This window comes from Athene noctua, chromosome 2 (assembly GCF_965140245.1).
Source record: "Athene noctua chromosome 2, bAthNoc1.hap1.1, whole genome shotgun sequence".
Taxonomy (NCBI): domain Eukaryota; kingdom Metazoa; phylum Chordata; class Aves; order Strigiformes; family Strigidae; genus Athene; species Athene noctua.
Window position 1 is genome coordinate 100,544,099 of NC_134038.1, and position 16,333 is coordinate 100,560,431.

General features: G+C 40.1%; 1 protein-coding gene across 3 annotated transcripts in view; it reads right to left on the reverse strand.

Moving 5' to 3' along the window:
• Positions 1–500: 500 nt before the first annotated feature.
• Positions 501–16,333, reverse strand: part of MBOAT1 (membrane bound glycerophospholipid O-acyltransferase 1) — a 57,735-nt gene continuing 41,902 nt past the window's right edge. For 2 of the 3 annotated variants that reach the window (XM_074897908.1, XM_074897906.1), the window contains 7 exons: positions 15,534–15,717; positions 13,705–13,897; positions 10,358–10,461; positions 7,510–7,574; positions 5,989–6,121; positions 4,663–4,814; positions 501–2,349 (listed from right to left, as the gene is read on the reverse strand). In XM_074897908.1, coding sequence (XP_074754009.1) covers positions 2,217–2,349; positions 4,663–4,814; positions 5,989–6,121; positions 7,510–7,574; positions 10,358–10,461; positions 13,705–13,897; positions 15,534–15,717 — 964 coding nt within the window. In that variant the 3' untranslated portion in view covers positions 501–2,216. The remainder of the gene's footprint in view (positions 2,350–4,662; positions 4,815–5,988; positions 6,122–7,509; positions 7,575–10,357; positions 10,462–13,704; positions 13,898–15,533; positions 15,718–16,333) is intronic. The other variant, XM_074897907.1, reaches the window with a different exon arrangement.

Here is a 16,333-nt window from a genome sequence, read left to right on the forward strand (position 1 = left end):
GCTTTGAGTGTATTTATTTGCCAAAGGAGGTGTTAAAGTCAACCTGCTGGAAACACTTGCCTTCTGCAGGCCTGCCGAAGCCTGGAGTTGATGCACATTATGCTGGCTCTGCCAGACCTCATAGCAATTCATTCCAGTTTCTGGGAGGTAAACGTGGGCTGGCATCAGCTTCAGGATCCCACAGCCAGCAGTGCCCAATCCCCCCTCCTCCCTGGGGATGAGCCCTGGTTCCCTCTCACAAGAAACACGATGAAGCTGAGTCTGGTGCCACAAGGAGAACACACACATGAGGACAAATAAAAACAGGCCAAGTTAAGGACAAAGCTGCCACGAAAACAAACTGCATTTCTCCATTTCAGCAGGAGCAGGATGTAAAGCTCAGCTGCTCTGTAAAACCCACCAGACCTGAACATCTCCCCTCAAAAGTGAGAGGGATCTCACCCACTCACCCATTTTCACACTACACATTTATGATTAATAATGACAGGCAGTGACACAAAGCAATTTGTTTATTCAGATCAACCTTTTAATCCCATCTGACCTTCAAAATAAATTACCAAATAAACTCTTCCATGAACTATGCTCTAAATCATAAGGTGGTCACAGGACAAAAACTTTCCACCAAAGAAAAAAACCAAAAATCAAACTGTTTTTAGAACTTGTTTTGGTTTCACCTATTTGTTTCTTTCCAAAACGTTAGGATTCTGCAAAATTTTAATCTGACACAAAAATCACAATGCAGTAAACAGCATATTCTTTGCTCAATCACACGTCAGTTAAACGATCATAAAGCAATACCAATACTTTAACAAGGGAATTGCTTACACAAAATCCTGATAAAAACATTCCTGGAAAACAGTAATTTTAAAAAATGTTTTAGTTGGTTTTGATGTGTTGTACCAGCCTATTTTACTGGGGTAAGTGGATTTAAAAAAAACATTAAATAAGAAAACCTGACACAGCATTTTGCAGCAGGTTATCTCAAAGCACAACAAGCTTTTAGAAATTAATTCTCAAAACATCCCTGTAAGCCAAGGACTTTACAAGCAGAGAAACTCGAATCAACAGGCTAAGTCACATGTAAAGATCATATAAGGGCTCTGTCTTGACTCTTGTGATGAACATTTCATCACAGTATTTTGTAGAGAATGATTTATTATGACTATGATAATTACTGTTCAGGTTTCATATTAGTGTTACTCTGCTGGAAAGAAAACCCTTCATAAGATGGGATTTTCTGAGAACAGTCTGATCCATTACAAACTTTTTTCATATTTAACCCATAACTGTGAGCTTTAAAATACTAAACCTGCATGACTCCTCAGATATTTTCATACCAAAATGGAAGTGCTGCATCATGCTAAAACTGCAAAGTTAATGCTCATGTAGCAGTGAGCACCAGCTGCATCATTAGAGAAGCACAGCTCCACTGATCACAGGGCCTATGTCCCTTCTTTTACTCTAGGTTGGGTTTCCCCCCTCTCCCTGCCTTTAGTTTTGCTTTTACTTGGCTTTAGATTGTGGCATACATAGCCAGTTGCCAGTGTTTCCCACGCACCTGTTCCCAAGGGACTTGTCTGGCCCTCATTACCAGCAGGTGCCACATTGAAGGATGTGAAATACCCTTGCTGCCAAGCTCAGGCTGCAGTCCCTGCTCCAGGAATTGCCGGGGAAAGCCCCGCTTCCCTTTCTCCCTGCTGGGGCAGAAGTCAGCGCCAGCACCTTGAGCAACCCCATGGCCGTAGTTTTCTACTTGCACCGTCCCTCTCCATTGCCAAGAGATGAAAAGCTTCTCCTGCCAGCTGCCCACAGCACCAGGCTACTGGGCAGCTGGTCTAACGCTTTATGAGCTGCTTCCTGTCCCTCTAATCACGAGATTATTGATTAATAATTGTATATTTCTGTAAAAGAGCAAAAATGCCTCTCTGTGTGAAAAAGTTTAAATATATAAAAACGCTTCATAAAAATACTTATTAAAAAAATCAAAATGCCCCATGAGCCTGTAAACGTTGCCTGTAAAATCTCTCTTAACTGGAATAATTTGATATACAGTCATTCAGGCTCTTTTCTGCCCTGTCCAGTAAGATTTTAAGATAACCACTAGAAATGCCACTTGTCTTCTACTTCAAACCTCATCCCACCCGTTCTTCTTCTTCTTCGTTTGTTTCCAATATGACAGTTCAATTTCCCAATGTCAGCAATTTTCTTTGGAGGCATCATTTGTCTTTGCTTTTAACAGAGTTCTGCATGGCCTGATTCTGAGGCTTTCTTATGGAGTGGGCTTGAGGTCTGATCCGTAACACGAGCAATGCCAGGATGCTTAGAATATGCATGTGAAAATACATAGACCTGGGAACAAAAGCAGAAAGAGAATATTATATTTTTGTTGGTAATAGCATGAATTGTGCAACCTCAGTAAGTCCATGCAGAATTTAGTGCCAAGCTGCCCTGGTTTCAGCTAGGACAGAGTTAATTTTCTTTAACTCTGTAGCTGGTACAGTGCTGTGTTTTGGATTTAGTATGAGAATAATGTTGATAACACACTGATGTTTTACTTGTTGCTAAGTAGTACTTATCCTAAGTTAAGGACTTTTTGGTTTCCCATGCTCTGCCAGTGAGGAGGAGCACAAGAAGCTGGGGGCAAGATGGCCAGATCAGCTGACCCAAACTAGCCAAAGGGATATTCTACACCACAGAATGTCATGCTCAGGATAGAAAGGGGAAGTTGGATGGGGGGGGCAGGGGGCATGGATCACTGGCTGGGCATTAGTCAGTGGGTGGGTGAGTAATTGCACTGTGCATCACTTGTCTGTCTTGGGTTTTATTTCTCTCTCTTTTTGTTATCTTCCTTTTCATTACAACTACTATTGTAATATTTTATTTCATCTATTAAACTGTTTTTATCTCAAACCAGTTTTACTTTCCTTTTTCCAATTCTCCTCTCCATCCCACTGGGGCGCAGGGAGAGAGAGCATAGATGAGTGAGAGGTTGTGTGGTGCTAGATTGCTGGCTGTGGTTAAACCACGACATAAGGGATGAATGCAGAAAGTATGAACCTGAACTAGAAAGCACAAAAATACACCCTTGAATTTCACACAGCCTATGCATGTGGTATCTCCTGGCATCGATGAAAATGTTGCTGTGAATGCTAATGAGGCAAGGAACCAATCAAACTCCAAAATCCAAAGTCTGACAGCTCAGATAAACAAACCCATGTAATTCAACCTCAGACTTATTCAGCACATCTCTCTTTTAATGTTAGAGTATACAAGGCTACATTCTGAAGAAACATCCCACATGCTTAGAATATAAAGCTTGTACAAGTTTTAAAAAAATAAAGTAAGTGTGACAGAAAGAAAAAAATTAATTCCAAGTGCCAAGATCTGAAATAAATCAAAACACTCAACTAGGGAAGGTCAGGTAATGATGTTTACAGAAGGGTTGTGTTCTTGAAGTCAACTATTCAGATATCTTTATTTGATATCTTATTAAATATCAAATTTTTTTCAAATAATTCAGTATACATAAGATTGAACAGAAATAAAAGATACTTAAACCAATTACGTGAGGCTCTGGCAGCTTGGGGAGGATGACATTTGGGAGCAGTAGGGTCCAGCTCTTAACCACAGAGATGCACCTTTTTATGGTCTCATTTTTACTTCCTACCTCAGTTCTTAATATCCTTGCAAGGTGCTTAAGACCACTGCTAGGCGAAGTGCTTCAAAAATCCATGCCCTGGTCCAAAGGTCTACAATTTCTTTGCTTTAATAGTCTCTAAGTTTAAATGTTAACTATGTTCAAAGTCACTGGGGAAAAAAATATTAAGGAATGAAACTAAGATTTGGAATAATTTTTATATGATAAGTTTTCTGTGTTGAAATCAAATATTTTAAGAAACAGGAATAAAGTACATCAAAATTCAACCCCCTTCAAACACTTACTGACAGCAGCTATTTTGACTACCAGCTTTATGTCTTTTACATTAGAGAAGGGAATTGTTTTTCTTCTAAATCAAAACCTGTTACTCTATATTGACACTGTAGGTTGAAAGAAAAGTAAAGCAGTGTAGTCCAGTCTCCCTTTGCAAACTATTTTCCCTATTTCAAATTATTTTTATTAGAGTATATTCACTATACTCTGCAACATCAGTGTTTTCTTATTTTTAAGGAACCTAAAGAAGTACTCCCTTCTTATGGAAGTATTCAAAAAGAAAAGCATACTCATTTCAAGTAATGCTCTGCCACAGACCCTCCTTATCTCCTGCTGACCAATCACATCTCCTGTTCTATGTATTAGACAGCTGGAAACCTTGTCTTTTCTCATCGAGTCCTTCCTACTGCCAACTCATGTCACTCTTAACCTCTCCAGTTTTGGCCACTGTTAATGGTTGAGACTCAACTGTTTTGAAAAAGACAAACTGAGTACGTGAAAAGTTACATAAGGACACAGAAAGACTGAGAAGTACAAGTGAGGTGCTCTGCCTTGGGATTATCATCTTAAGACATAGGAGTGCAAAAATCACCCCTTACATATTATTAAGCATCCTGTTTGAAGTCCTTTCAAATTTGATGAAATGCCCAACTGCCTTTCAGTGTGGTTTGGGTTATTTAACAAAAGCCTGTGCCGGTCTGGAGAATAACAGTTAAGAGGAAAGAACTTACTTGTAAAACTTAATCGTGGGCTCAACAGCCAGCATAACGAATGGTGCAACAGTATAGCACACAGCCAGTTGAGTGACAACCCAGGTAACAACGTCATAGGCTATCTTGAGAGACACTGTTGAGAGGAAGTAATGTCTGCAACTGTTTCTTACCTAAAGGTTAGGGAAAACAAAACAGAAAATTATATAAATTCATTTCTTAGGCAAAGTCACATGGATGTATTGTAGCATATGACTCTCCACTTATCATTAGTATTACAGAAAAGTTTATACTCCAGTTAGAGAGCACTGAGAGTAGGAAGACAAAAGTGTATTGACTGGCATATCTAAGATCCCACAGTCAGCCAGCGGAAAGCAGAGAAGTGTCCCCCAATTTCCTCTGTCATAATCATAGGAGCAGACTCTCATGCTGGGTATCTGGCACCATATCTTTGGGGAGTTGGTATGATTTGATATTCCTTCCTCCTGGTTTTGATTTATTACTGTTATCAACAGTGAAACAAAGTTACTTTAAATGAATAAATATGTGTTTATACCTGCAAGTGTGTGCTGTTCCCTAGAGATTTTGGTTTAGCTTCACTTCTATGAAATCCTCATAAATGAGAGGCAAAGCACATGTTAAGATCACATGTTCAGCAGCCTGCTCTATCCATAGTGGTTAATACTGATCACTGGTTTAATTCACCTTTCAAATTGACCTGGTTATTTATCCATAACCAAACTCTGAAAGACAACAGTGGTGTTTCCCAGCCCTGCACAACTGGCTGGTTCAGCCTGAAAGAACAGCAGTAATAAATTTAACAACAGTGAGATGTGAAACCTGTTCTGTCTCTGGTGATTTTACCCAACGTGAGGCCCATAAACACAGAGACCAGTTGCATCCACATGAAAGAGTTCAATTTTGGGCTAATGCTCAACCCATAGAAGCTTCTTGTGAAAGACTGGGCCCAGAGCCAATTACACGCCAGCATATAGGCAACATGACCCAGAAGTATGGACTCCAACATGACCTTGAATCCCTAGCAAATTTGACTGCCTGGACATAGCCGGTGGCACTACCAACTGTACACCCATAAGCAACATTTCCTCTGACAGGCAGGGACAGCACTGCAGCCTGTGCGGAACTGGTGCTGGTTCTAACTTCTGGGGATACTTTTTAACTAGCATTAATACAGAACAAAGCTTCAGTGAACATCAAGCCCGCAAAGGCATGGAAGAGGGCTCACAGCAGGGACATGTTGCTTGACCATATCAGGGTGGTCCCTGCTGTTGACAGCTGGATAGTATCGAGCATGGGCCTTAGAAGAGAACATTGAAAGGTACATACTGTTCTGGCTGCGAGTGTGATAAGGATTCCAGTGAGAAATGTAAAATAATATCCAGGATAGATACCATGCCACAGGGCTGACAGGACAAATGTTAAAGCTGTAGGGTACCAGGGAGCTCTGTCATAGCAGACGCTGCAAAAATGAAAACAAAACAAGAAGAGGCTGAATACAACTGATCAATGGACACGGCACTTCAAATCCTTCTCCATTTTTAAGGTCTTATGCTTTTCTTAATGGTCTTAACTTGCCTCTGTTACAGACCAGAACATGAGGCACTCTCCCTTCATTTAGATGGAGGGTTAGACAGAAAGAGGAAGCATGCTTTTATGCACCGAGTTTCCAGAGAGCGCCTGTACAAATATTCCCAGTGCTCACAGCATTTAAACAAATAACAGGGCAAAGGGCATGCAAGACTTCTCTTTCACCTTTATACCTCTATCTGGAATCACACACTACCCTTCAAAACTCTGATGGCAGATCAAGAGTGAGTCAAAGGACAGTGAAATATGACCCCACCCTTCTCTAGCAAAGGGAGGTATTTTTAAGCACTGTTATCTGGCAGATGCTGGGAACAACTGGGAGTGTCGTAAGCTATTGCAAAACTGGGGATTCCTGCTAGATTTAGCAGTCCAAAATCTTACTCCAAAGATGCAAGCAAATGACACCCGTTCAAGAACACACCAACCAGTCTATTTGGCTATCTGAAGTTTGCTGTGTTCCAAAGAAACTAGTCGAGATAATGCACTTCTTACCAGGAACATCATTGGAATAATGAAAAATAGTAGACATTGACTTTTAAGATGTATATCTTTAGAACAAAAATAGTTATGATAACTACAATAAAACTCTGCCTGCATTTCAGACACCACACTGATTGTACGCTGAGTTTTAATCACGCCAAGAAGTGTATAACAAGTAATGACAGACAGTTCAATCTACAGAATTTAGACTTATGCTAATATTTTTATATGCCTTAACAGTCATGGGTTAACACCAGAACCTCTCAGTGCTACAAGAAATCTCTTCTCCATATAGTAAACAGGGATTCCCTGGAAAGCATCTTCTGGTAACTCCAAACCGGACTACACTGGGGCTCTGGAGATTTCAACTTCTCTCCAGTTTTAGCTGAACTGAACCGGACCCCACTGACACAGCAAGGCTCACCTCTGGTAGTAAGATGTATGGGAAATATAACATAACAAAGTGAAACTATAAATCAAGAACCATGGAGGCAAACAGCAGCCTAAAAGATGCCAATAAAACGATATTACTTTTTATTATGGAAGATCTGAACAATTAATTTATGGCTTTGCTGCTCATATATAAAATGTGGGCATTTTACATTTGCAGCAATAAAACTTTACAGCACCAAATAACCTTTTATTCCACCAACTGTACAGACACAAGAAACCAAGAAAGACCAAGAAGCTATACATTTATAAGATTCGCCAGTCAGAGTTTTTCTAGGCCATCTAGAGTTTTTGGGTGTCACAAGGAAATTATTGTTTCACTACTCTTACCGTTTTAGCCAGGCAGCTGTCTGAATGTTCCAGTTTTCAATGTACATTTTAAAACTTGTCGCAGTCTAAGAAAGAAGTTCACATGAAATGTTAGCACTGAAACCTGTAAAATAATACCTGCATTTTAAATTAGAGAGGAGATACATGAAAAATATTAATTCTACTAGGTAACTGTTGTGAAGACTGTGCCACAGTCTGTCGTCACACTAATATGTTTTTGGGAAGGACACTATCTAGGCTGATTGCTCACTGCTAACACTTGGCACTTGCTGTAAAATCTCACTTAGTTTTGTAAAATTAAATACAATGTTTGGTTATTTTTCAAATTACTGTAAATCTGAAAAGCTTTCTTCTTTTAAATGCTTGGCCTTCCCTTCAGTTCATAAACAGCTTCATTTTTGGAAGAGATATCTTGCTACCCATTACGCAGTCTGAATTTCCCTAGAGTGTTATTAAAACAAAGTGTTATAAAAACTAAAAAAAAAAAAAAAAAAAGCGCCTTATTATTTGGGGGAAGACTAAAAAATATGGACAAAAAAAAAAAATAATCTTAGGACTGAATTTAGAATCCAATTCTCAGCCCGCTGATTAGCTTGAGAAACTAGAGTGGACTCCAGGGTCCTGGTAGAACCACATGTACCTCTTCACCCCCAGCTTTAGGGGACTGCTGACTCCATTGAGCACCAGTTCCCCTAATCCTGGTCAACTTCACCTCTGGTGGCTCCCGACCCCTGCTCCACCTTGTTCCTTGCCTGCTGACAGAAACCTCAGAGAATCTCCTCACCAAGCAGGAACATGATTCAGTGACCTCACATTATTTTCCCATATCAGCTGAAGGTGAGGACACACTGAAAAGACAGATTAAAGGCAAGGGGGCATATGCACATATTTTTGCACTTCCATGCAGAATCCTAAGGGCTAGTGCTTCATCCTCTGTGTTTAAAGTGTTAAAATGATTAGCAATTCCCAATACAGTACTGCCGCATTTTAATCACATTACTGCACTAGAAGAAGCCAAGAAAAATACAATTTCTCTTCCAACTAATATTGTCACTCTCTGTTGGCCTCCTTTAAGTTCCCCTGTAACATTACCAAGAGAGAAAGTAGTCACTGGCTGTCAAAATATGCATGCTGCCAAGGCTTTTAAGTCCCCCACATGCATTTAGCCCCCATCACATTTTAATGACCTCACAACTCCTGCCATGTGCTTATCTTTACTACAGACCAGGTAATTTCTTAGACACATTTAACACTCAAGTTCCCAACTCTTAAGCAATTTTACATATGCAGGTGGCTATACCTCCTTAAAATGCACTGTACAATCACAGTGATTGAACAAGCACTTAAACTTCAGCTCCTGGAATTGTTGTTGGTGCCTAAAGTGACAGTTCAAGGCTTACCCGAAGTAATGGTCTCTGTAGCCTCTCTTCTCATTGCACATATGACCAAATCAATAGAGCACTCTGTTTTATGCTCCTGGAAATAATTTCTCCATCCCAATTCTCTATTGCTCATGTGACCAGTAAAGGGAAAAAACATTCTTGAGGGGCCTTACAATTCAGTAGGTAGAGAGGAGCAAAGGCTCCTGTTTCCTTAATTTGGCTTGACTAAAGAGCACTGCCTGCACTTCACTTCCCTCCTTCAAGCAGGAACTGCCTCAGCCCATCAAGGTAGGAATCATCTCCTGCCCCAAAACTGAATCAGATATTGATCCATGATCTCAGAGTGATATCTGGTGTGCTGATGCCATCGAGGAGCACAAAGCATTTCTGGGCTGTGCCTTCTGTACCACTCAAGGGGAGATGTATACTGAGGATTAATTAAGGTTAAAAAAAAAAAGACAGAGAAAGGATGTTGAGAAAGAGAATATATAATGATACTTCCAGCTTTGGCATCCTTCAATGAAGAATTAGAGGGGCTCTTTCATTTTTGAGAATAGCTATTATAGTACATTCACTTAGTCATATATCATTCAGTAAGAAAGCAGTCAACTTGTTTTCATCTGCTTTTCCTTTTTAAAATCATAACTACAGGACTACAGGGGGAAGCTCCTCCTATTTCTAGAGAAAAGAAGCCTTTAGAAAGCAGTCTCAGTTGCATAAACATTTTCACATCCCACTGGCATTCACAAAATATTCTTCAGGGTAAATTACATTGGCCATCTTTTGCGTTAGAGAAACAAACATAAATAGCTTACAATAACTAATGGATGTTAAAAGGATACTGCAGTCGCAAGAAACATGTGACAAATGTTTTGAGAAACAGTGTGGTTTGCTGGATGGAGCTCTAGATCAGCAGCCATCTAAGCTCTATGCGGCCCTGCCAGTTCCCATTCAGGTTGCTCGGTTTTTACCTGTTATCTCTCCAACGCTTGCTTTTCACCATTTACAAGAGGCACTCCAGGCATGTGCAGGGGGCCAGCTCTTGCACGTGCCTGTGCCATGCCTACTCGAGGCGGCCCCTTTCACTACGATCACCCATCTCATCTGAGTTACAGAAGTGGAAGACTGTTAGAAGTAAATAAACAGAATACACCACAGATGGTGGAGAATCATAGCTGCGAGCAATTTATTGACCCACTGAACTCAGCCACAATCCACAGTAATTGACTGCTCATTTATTAAACATCTGATTAATCATTTATTAGCCCTCTATAAACTATTTAGAAATGCAACCTGAATACAGAGTGTGACAAAGGCTGCGTGACAGATGCTTTTTATCTGCCCAACAGATAAAATACAAAACCTCTTCATGGTAAAGAGAGGCAGCCTGTTGGTATGGACTTATTTTACTTCCAGCATGCCCATTTCTCTATAATTATGCCAGTGCAGCCACTCCTTTAACTCACCTCAATATTCCAGATATTTAAATTGGATAGCAGGTCCCAGCGGAAAGTGCCCCTCTCATCAACTCCACTGAATCCATAGCCAGCTGCATTGTTGACCGCATCTGCTGCAATGTCACAACAAAACAGGTCAAATCAGACTGCTGGAGGAACCATATTTTCTTACAAGTCACTATGGCACCCAATACACATTCAAGTCAGCTTTGTAGCAATTAGCATCCTCTCTTTCAACGAGAAGCTGCTTCTTAGCAAAAGGGCATTGCTTATAAGGCAACACGTCATTTCCTCAAGAGAAAGACTAGCTACTCCTTGGCAGAATAAAATAAATTAAAACACAAATAAAACAGCAATGGCTAGAAATCACTTTTCACATTATTTTGCCTTTATTATCCATCTGAGATGGATACACAAAAGTTGCCATAAAATGAATTAGCATTTTCCTCAACAGGGTACCTGTCACAGCATTTTCCAGAAGTCAAACTGTAGAGTCTCAGAGACATATTTACCATTCCTATTAAGTATTCCAGCATGGTTGTTTTAATTAAGACTTTCATTCATACTTCCACAGACAAAGCCTTTTGCTAATTCTGTTGCTCAGTGCCCCCTTAAGTACCTCAAAATCTCTACAAATCAAATACTGAATAACTTCAATGACAGACTTAAGTCTTATTTTAAGTCTTTAAGTAAGAAGACTTAAGTCTTACTTTAAGTGCAAATAAAAGTTTGGGTAACTGTAGGCATTTCACATGCTGAACTCTTTCTCTTTCCCAGGGTGCCAATTAGCTACCACCCCTCTGAGACTTGCCTGGGAGCCATCTCATCACTGGATCTCAAGACCCCACTTCTAACGCACCCCTGCCAGAAATTCTCTCTCACTGTCCTAAAAAACCAGGAGGGACTCATTACCTCTGGATCACTAGGTACAGCGAAGACCAAGGATTATTGCAAGAAAAAGGAAAGCGAAAAGACAGGTAAGGTTTTTTCTTCTAGACCATTTACCAAATACATGCCTGGTTAAGTTATGCTTTTAGAAAGGTCAGCATTTCTTTCCCAAGAATGAAAATTGATTTTGCTTTGTAAGTGCTATGAATATGAGTACAAGCTCAAGGAGGAATCCCAAAGCACAAAACTAGGGAGAGAACCTAATTAAAAGCAACAAGAGTAACAATAAATGAATAAATAAATTAGCAGCCTTCTCTAACCTGAAACTTTCAATTTTACTTTCTACTTTACTAAACGAGCTAGATTTTACTGATGGAAAAAAAGGTCTCCAAGTTTTTCATTCTCTCTGTTAAAAAACCAAAACCCTCAAAAAAGCCAACAACCGATGTGGAAATTATATTTATCTTACAGCCTGCCAGTGTCTTGCTATGAGGTAGGTAACAAGCTCTGAGGCCCATAAGACCCTGCCCAATCACAGAGACTGGAGCTGCATGTAACTGTCCCCCAAAAGCAAGGGGTTTCCTGGATTTCTACTCCTTGCTGCTCCAAGGGTGGCAGTGTTCTTTGCCAAAACCAAGAAACCAGAAATTCAGGGACATAAGAATACAGCAGACTCCTCAGGCTCTTGCTTCCCGAGCTGCTGTCTGCAGAGCAAGGTGTAAAGTGCAGAAGAATTGCAACTGTCCACCCTTGAACTGCTCATGACACCCCAAGTTCTGCAAAGCCCGGCAGCGCTTTCCCTGCTGACTCCAACGCCTCTGGCCCATCACTTTCACAGCTCCTTGGATACAGGCGCTCAGTCCCAAACTGGTTTCATCGACAGTTCTGAGTTAGGTTTGCAGCCACATTCCCATGACTATTGCTAATGTAGCGAGAAGCCGAATTTTCTGTCTTTCCATCGATCTGGAGGAATTGTGGCTCCCGCACAATAGCGTGACTGTCCTTTCCTGAGGACAGGAAGTGCTTATCGGGCGTTTTGGCAGGCACTTTTATAATGCCCTGGGCCACCATGCCACCAAGAGCTAAACTGAGAAGGGATAAAGTGTCTGCTGTTCTGCTGCCTGGATTTGACACGTGAATAATGGAGGCCTCACCCTCCAGTATGCAATACATGCTTTTCCCAAACCCTCTCATTTGTAAGATATTTCTACGGTTTCTACAGCTTAGTCATGTCACAAATCCAAGTTCACTTTATCTCTTTGATAGGACTTTCATTTAACTATAACAATAGAATTCTAGTTAACTATAATGCCAGAAAAAAAAAAATGGAGGCAACAATTTAATTTTGGATCCCACAAAAATAAGTTTCTCAGCAAGCAATGCTTTATCCCAAAGCGTTTCCCATCCCACACATGCCAGTCCTGGCTGTCTTCCCTTGATCTGTCAGGGTTTTTTTATTCCCAGAAGTTTAATCACAGCCTCGCAATGAGTTTCACTGGCTCTTTCCATCCCAGCTCAATGACACACTTCTCAGTTTCAGGTGTAAGCACTGCTGGCTGGGCTTCCGGGATCATCCCTACACAAAAAGTCTTGTAATATCAACAAATAAATTCAGTCTCTCAATCCTCAGCCTGACCTAGAAGGATTTGTGTCATAGATGGGAAAGGTGACTTCTAAAAGGAAGAAGGTAAAATACAAAAAAGATTATTTTGTTCACATGTCTAGCTAGCTCCCAATAAAAGAAATTTGCTTCTCTCTATAATTAGCCCTCCTCCTCCTTTTCTCCTTTTCCTTGCAGAGATTCTTGGGTCCTTCCCATCATCTCTTTGTTCCCCACCTTCCCCATGGCTCTCCAATCCTTTCTCTTGACTGCTGAAAGCTAACATGTGTACAGGATTACACAGTGCCTTAGAAGCAAAGCCTAACTTCGGCCCCCCAATGAGCACCACAGCTTTCTAATACAGATGTGTGTGCTAAAGATGTCCCTAAAGGAAGTGAGAGGTCTGCTTGCACTGTAATGTACTTGTAAAGCCTGAGCCAGTGTGACCAATTTTAACCTCCCAACCCCACTGAAGTAAGTGGCAAATTATGAATAAAGCATAAAAATCAAGGTTTAGAAGAGGCAAACTTTTCTTCCCCTAAGAATTCCCATTAAAAATATTTTGGTACAATTACAAAGTTTTAAATAAGAGGAAATCATTACATTGACTTGACTGGCAAGAAGCTGAAAAGCAGATCTGGTTCCAGAGGCAGGGGATGTCAAACAAGCTAGAAGAGATTATATGCACATTTTTCAAAACTTTTGACATCTCTCCACTTCAGTGGGGTCCACTGCCTACAGGAGCATGTGTACATCTCCCATGGGAACTATAGGGACTAATTCCACCCCCCTCCAATGTTTCAGATCCCCTCCCTCATTAAAGAACTTATTTGTTACCTACAAAAATAAATGATGTAGCCAGACTTACCTAGTGTCCATGCAAAGTAATACTTTGGTTTTGCTGCCTGTGTTACAACATACAGGTAACCAAGTCTTGACAAGAAGGGTGTTTTATCAAGAAATTCATTATCAATAATATAAGCCATAGGAAAGTTCTTGGTAAGTGTCAAGAATAAAATGAGAGATACTAGTGTGATACACAGCTTGTACATCACTGCTCCCTAAAAAGCACAAAGAACAATGAAACAATGATTAGAAACATTTGCCTAAGGAAAAAAAAAAAAAAAAAAGCAGTACTCATAACATACAAAACCAATGCACTTCAGGAACCAATGAAGTTAGCACTTACAAAGTTGATAATTAATTTAGAAGAGGTAGCAAAGAAAAGTTTTGGTTTGTTTTACTGATCTACCTATAGATAGGTACAAAGGGCAATTAGAAGTCAATATTGGTGATTTTCATAGGATACTCCTACTTCAGTTAGAGAAAGTCCTAAAATGAGAAAGGAAACAAATAAAACATCAAACTCTACAATGTAAAGGAGAAATCTTCTCTATATGGACTGCCAAGTCCTGGAACTAAAGACTGGATTCCTCCTGGAAGCCAATACCATCAGTATTTAGTACAATAGTAGGCCCAGTTACCATCCAGAGGTCTTTCTAAAAATCACTTGTCCAAAAAGCATACATCTTACACAGCATGCCTACCTTCTTATCATATAGGGTACCTGCTAAGCAGTACTGTTTTCTGTTACCACCCCCTAGCTTTCTATATACTATATTATTGACAATCATGTCAGTAGTTAAAAGCTCAATTTCAAATACACATTAGGAGTAAACTCTCCTTGATATAGTCCTAATTAAAAAGGCAAATCTGGCACTTGGGTACCATGTAAAAATTGACTCATGTTCTCAAAAGACTAATAAAGTGCAACATACTATTGAAACAACAATGCATTTTTTGATCCTAAGTACTCACTTTATATCTTCTTCACATTCAGGAATAAATTAATTGTGCAATTATCTTTAAATGGTTACAATTCAAATTTTAATATCCTCTGCTGACTTGCATCTAACACAATACAGGCCTTATTCTGACCTCAATCAGACTAGTCAGAAGCAACATCACTGAAATTAGTAGAAATACAACCATGTGCAACAGAAATCGAGTATGTATAGGCACTTATTTTCAGAGGAGACATTCTGCACACACTCACAAAGCTACACATTCAGTGTCACCTTAAGGTAAGAGAGAAGAATCTGGTTCTCATGCTGTCATCCTGCCTTACAAGAAGGTCATTTTATAAGAAGGTCTTAAGTAATAACAAAAAAAAAAAAAAAAAAAAAAAAAAAAAAAAAAAAAAGCATTAACTGTATGTGAAAAATTACCTTTGAATAATATTAAAGTGTGAAAATCTCTTGCAAAGCACCTGGACAAGCTACAGCTTCTGAGTAGCCCTGATTCATGTATTTCTAACATCTCCTGCACTACAGGTGAGAGGCGATAGTTGTGTTTTTTCTTCCTGACATTGACTCTTCTGTTTGGAGCTGAACTGCAACCCTTCATTGCCAGAACCTGCAGACCATTCCCATCACTGCACGAAGGACACCCATTAACCAATGACCTGTTTTGCAAGCCAAAGTCATTTGGGGGATACAAGAGGAAGACACTAGCCCCTTCACCCCTGACCCTGTGATAAAAACAGCAGCCACTTCATAGAAAAAAACCCCCACCATAACATTTACTAGAAAGATAATCTAAAAATGGATTTTCTTCTTAGTTTTTAATTATGAGAATCATGTACAAAGCTGTACTCTCCTGCCCTTTGCAATTAATCTTTGTCATTTTAAAACTTACAGTTGGAGAAGGATCAGGAAGTCTGTCATAACCCTTCTGCTTCCAGTTCACTTCTAACAGTTTCATGTGCACATGCCTCCCTTCAATGAAGGCTATATAATCCTTGTAATTGCTGCAAGGCCCAGCTATGATGCTCATAAAATTGAGGAGATAGCTTAAATACTCCAGTAAAGAAGGTCTTGTCCTGTGAAAATCATCCACACATGACAAAACAGGAAAAAAAAAAAAAATCAAATCAAGGTAAAACCCAGCAAAGGTTTTCACAAATGCTTTTTGTTGTACTGTCTGTCTCCATGCCCAGCTCTCTCCTACCACCCTCCCCCCAGCTGAAGGCTCACTAGATCTGTTTTGGAGAAAAAGAAGCACAGCCTCTCTTATATCCCAGTGATGTCTGGCAGATGGCAGTCAGAACAAGGGTAACATGGAAGTGCTTAAGCTACCTGTGAACGAATGCTACTGATTTGATAAGTTGTAATCTTATTACTAGAAACATTTTAGTTAAAAACAGTCATAAACTTAAATACCCACTCTCAAAGAAATTGACTTGCATATTTTGAACAGGCCAGCAATACCAGGAGCAAGAAGCCGGCAACTGGTTTTGGACATCTGTCCAGCATATCGGGGACCAGTAACGGCTGGCAGACCACAAGCTGAGTAACGGCTGGTCTCACCAAGTTGTGCAATGCAGTACCTTGCCTTATTATGCAAACCACAGGGCAGGGAGCATTTAAGACCAGGACTCTCAGGCTTGAAAGGAGCTCTCACCCACCCTTCAGTTCAGCCTTCTGAAAAATGGGAAG